Raw genomic sequence first — 4796 nt, 5'->3', positions numbered from 1 at the left:
TATAATTACTAAAAATGTAATTAAAAGTTTAAAATGAAAACAGAAAATATAAAAAATAAAATCAAATTGAAAAAAATAAAATAAAATAAAAAAACCTGTAATAGTACCTCAGTGGTGTGGATGTTTTCTAGTTATTGTACAGGTGTGAAGTGTAGGTTGTCGTTAATATACACAATAAACTATAATAAACGTGTCTATTGATTTTACAGATTTAGAGTTGAAGGTGTAGTTACCATAGCAACACGTCTGGCATAATAGCAGCAAGCAGTGAAAACATATTCTGCCTTTGAACCTCTAGTAATCATAATCATGACAAAAACAAGAGGGTTTCTAGCACTCCTGGCACTCATAATAATAATAATAATAAACATATATCTTGAATCCCTAACAGTGCAGACAACACGTCTTCACTCTTGAACATCTGATGATGCTTCTGGAGAAGAAGTCTTCCAAGGTTAAACTCAAACTCTTTTGCTTTTTGATGAGAGTTTACTTTGAGAAGAAATTCAGCAGTAGATTTGATAATAAAGAGAAATAAGAGAAATGTCTGCATTAGAGCCGCTAGATCTTTATATAACTGTGCAATTTTGTATCTCAGTATGAAGTCGTTTTCTTCAGGGTGCTGCTTGGTTGATTTTTATTTAAGCAATTTGCTGATAGATAATGTGTTGCTATGTATAATAATGGTCATTATTACAGGAAATATCATTTCTGATTTAAATATCATTTGTTGTGTTCTAAAATAAAGCAATAAGCCCCAAGAAGCCGTGGTTTACAGTGAATTTGTAACAGCTGAGGGGAGTTGTTAGGCACGAAGCAGTGCTTAGCTGTTATAAATTCACTGTAAACCACGGCTTCACGGGGCTTATTGCTTTTATAAAACGGTTATTCCATATACGTAGCAAGGTTTCACAAAATAAAGCAAAGCAAATAAAATGTAATGATATTAATAAAAACATTTGCTGCATCCCAATTCGCCTACTTATACTATGCCCTAAAAGTATGTACTCTTTTTGTGAAGAAAAAGTACATACTTTTGAGAATGTAGCAGAATATTAGGCAAGCTTTGGGACATACTACTTCGTCATAACTGCGTCTTTAACGGATGCTCTGTTGCTTAGTTACATACATTCTGTCACTGTTTAAACTGCACTGCCAATCATCTCATCACAGTTAACAAAATTCACATTTCATTTAATTTAATTTCCTACCGTATTGGAGAGAAATGAAGAGGGACGTTGATCTGCCAGTCACAGGTCTATCATGCCAAGAACTCTCTTCATATGTTTGCATAATGATGCATTTAAAAGTATCATTATAACAATGTTCACAATGCTGCTGCAGATGAAATATAACGCGCATAACATTAAATAAATATTTTTAATCAAATTAGACATTGATTATTTATCACTCAAACCCCTTTCTCTGCCTGTCCGTCGGTCTTGCATAGCCGACATGTTTGTAGTTTTGAAACACTTTTTATGCGTGTTTGTAGTTCTAATCGACATCTACCGCACAATGTGTTGTGGGCAATATTAGCCATTAGAGTGTGCATCGATCTGCACTTCGAATTTTAATCTCAAGTAGTAGACCATCCGGGAATCTATGGCATACTCTTTTCAACATACTACGATTTGGGACATACTAATTCTATTTTCAAATACTATTTAGGACGGATAGTATGCTAATTGGGACGCAGAAATTATTCTTCTGCCAAACAATGTAGTTCCTCAGAAATGGTTGTGGTTGCAACAAATTGGTTGCCGAGCAACACACAGAAACAAAGAGGTGTATGTCTGTAGAGTAACTTACAACAGCTTCGAACCTGGCTCAACCAATCAGAATCAAGGAGCAGAACTATCCGTTTTATAGCTCTATTTTTTTTTCTGATTCCAGAAACTTCCTCCTCAGGAAACGTCTTAATGGACACGACGATGACACGCACCACGACTCGCCCGGTCACTGTCACCACGGCGACCACCTCCACCAGCACCACCATGACCAGCAGCACCCGATCTCCCTCCACGACGCCGGAGGCCCCACGCAGCACCACCACAGACCGGCAGCCGGCAGCTCTTCCCGAGGTCACGGCGCGCTCTGACCCGTCCTCCGTCCTGCCCAACATCGCTGTGGAGTTCTGCAGCCCCGTCACCGACTCCTCCATCACCTGGCCCAAAACACGACAGGGCCTCGTGTCCAAGCAGCCCTGCCCACCGGGAACCGTCGGTAAGTTACAACAGTCCAGAGCAGCCATGTAGTGATTACGTTTACCAGCAGAGGGCGCTGAGAGATGCACTGGTTACTAAGTTGCGCCAATACTTGGCCAGGAACAGAGCACTATTATCATCAGTTTATAAAAAGAGACACCTGTTATCGCTTTCATAATCATAAAATCGCCTGCGATTTTGAACGCGATTTTGCGTAGCTTGTCAGTGAACTACGGCTCTGTGTTGTAAATGCCGCTCCATCTGAAAGCACATGCTGGAGATTTACTACTAATCACAGGAGCGGCTTTACTGACGAGATGCGCATGAAAATCGCATTCGATTTTTTGCACAGCCCTACTTTCAAGATATTGAAATATCTTATTCATTATTAATTAGTGCCGTCAAACGATTAATCACGATTAATCGCATCCAAAATAAAAGTTTTCGTTTACGTAATATATGTATGTGTACTGTATATATTTAATATGTATATATAAATACACACACATGCATGTACATATTTCAGAAAAATGTTATGTTTATATATTAAATATATTTATGTATAATATAAATTATATGAATATAAATATAGACATGTAAATATTTTCAAAATATACAGTATACTGTATGAGTGTGTATTTATATATACATAATACATGTACACAGAACACACACATATATTATGCAAACAAAAACGTTTAACTTGTATTAATCGCGATTAATCGTTTGACAGCACTATTATTAATATATTAACTATTTTTGATAGAGTAATACTCTTTGTTTGTTATGCAAGCAATTATTTCCGTCATGAAATAAACATGTTAAAATATAAGCTCAAATTAAAAAAAGTCACAATTATGGTTAATAAAAATGTTAACATATAATTCCGAGAAATAAACTAAGATTTAGAAAATAATAAATACAAAAATTGGCAGTTTTTCTCTGAATTCTGAGTTGCATCTCGCAATGCTGACTTTTTCTCACAATTCTGAGAAAATTTGTGATTATAAACTTTTTAGAGAAAAATAGTCAGAACAATGAAAAAGAAAGTCAGATTTCTGAGTACATTTTTGTAATTTAGACTTTTTTTAAATTTTGAATTTATATCTCACAATTTTTCTCAAAAAAGATTTTCAGAAGAATTTTGAGATAAAAAAAGAGAAATGCAAGATATAAGTCAGAAATTGTGAGTTTATGTCTCACAGTTATTCTCAAAAAAAGTCAGAATTATGAGAAACAAACTAAAAAAAAAAGTCAGAACTGCAGGATAAACTTAATTAGAAATAAATTCATATTTGCGAGATGTAAACTCAGAATTGGGGAGGGGGGGGAAATCAGAATTCTGAGAAAAATTGCGCGATATAAGCTCAGATTTTTGAGAAAAAGTCAGAATTACAAGCAATTAACTCAGAATTCTGACTTTCTTTTTCATAGCCCTGACTATTTTTCTCTAAATTCTAAATGACATCTCACAATTCTGAGTTTTTTTTCTCAGTTTTGACTTTTTCCTCGCAATTATTTACTATTCATCATAGTGTGATTATTAGTTAATTTTAATATAATCAGTTTGACTTGCAAACGTAATGATTATAAATAATGTTTAAAAAATAATCAGTAATGATGATAGTAATAATAGTTATTATTATTTAACAAAAAATGAAGAATGTGTGGTCCCTCTATTTTAATTGATAGATATTAACAAATAACATTTCAGAAATCTGCTCTTAACCATGAACATCCTAGCAACTGCATAGCGACGCCTTACCCTGTTTCTACAGAGCAAATAAGCCCTGGTCACTGCATGTTTAACAGCTTGTTTTGGTAACCCAGGTGTGGTGTTTTTCTCTGTGAGTGTGTGGATGTGCAGCAGACGAGCGATGCACAGCTTGAGCACAAATAACACAAACGCAGCACACGCATCAAACACAAACTCGCCTTTCACCTCGGTCTGTCACTCTCCTTCCTCTACTTTTCTTTCTTTAAAGTTCAGCTTTTCCCTTCATTTCTCTCACTGCTCATATCCAAACGTTTTCCAGGCCTCCCGTCTGTTTCCATTGTTTCGGGTGATTGGCAGTTTCTTCATGATTAGTTGTTTGTTCTTGGATTTGTCCTCTGGGTGTTTCTCAGAGTAACACATTCACATCCTCATAAACTCATTCAAAACAAAAACATCAAAAAACACTAGCTTTTGATTGACATCTGTGTATTTTTTAACACTCCGTTATATAATATCATTCAAAAGTTGAGGAATTAATACTTTTATTTAGCAATGATGCGTTAAATTGATCAAAAGTGACAGTACAGACACACACACACACTCTCTCTCTCTCTCACACACACACACACACACACACACACACACACACGCTGCAGTGATTTTATCTCCATCAGAGGAAGTAATTACACATTCTTTTATGATCACAGACGTTTGAAAGCGTTTCTTGTCATCTGTGGAAGCAGCAGTGAAGGACGCTGATGTGTGTGTGTTTACGGTGTGACATGAACACACAGTAACGGCTGCTTTCTGTGTGCAGGGACGGCTGTGTTCGCCTGTCAGGGACCCGAGGGTCTGTGGGACCAGCAGGGGCC

General features: G+C 36.2%; 1 protein-coding gene across 1 annotated transcript in view; it reads left to right on the top strand.

Moving 5' to 3' along the window:
- Positions 1-4796, top strand: part of LOC107702710 (adhesion G protein-coupled receptor L3-like) — a 69488-nt gene that overhangs the window by 63780 nt on the left and 912 nt on the right. The window contains exons 4-5 of the mRNA XM_016505109.1: positions 1897-2226; positions 4742-4793. Coding sequence (XP_016360595.1) covers positions 1897-2226; positions 4742-4793 — 382 coding nt within the window. The remainder of the gene's footprint in view (positions 1-1896; positions 2227-4741; positions 4794-4796) is intronic.

This window comes from Sinocyclocheilus anshuiensis, unplaced genomic scaffold, assembly GCF_001515605.1.
Source record: "Sinocyclocheilus anshuiensis isolate Anshui unplaced genomic scaffold, SAMN03320099.WGS_v1.1 scaffold1810, whole genome shotgun sequence".
NCBI classification, from domain to species: Eukaryota; Metazoa; Chordata; class Actinopteri; order Cypriniformes; family Cyprinidae; genus Sinocyclocheilus; species Sinocyclocheilus anshuiensis.
The sequence above is the reverse complement of the archived record's forward strand: the minus strand, read 5'-3'. Positions and strand labels throughout refer to the sequence as shown.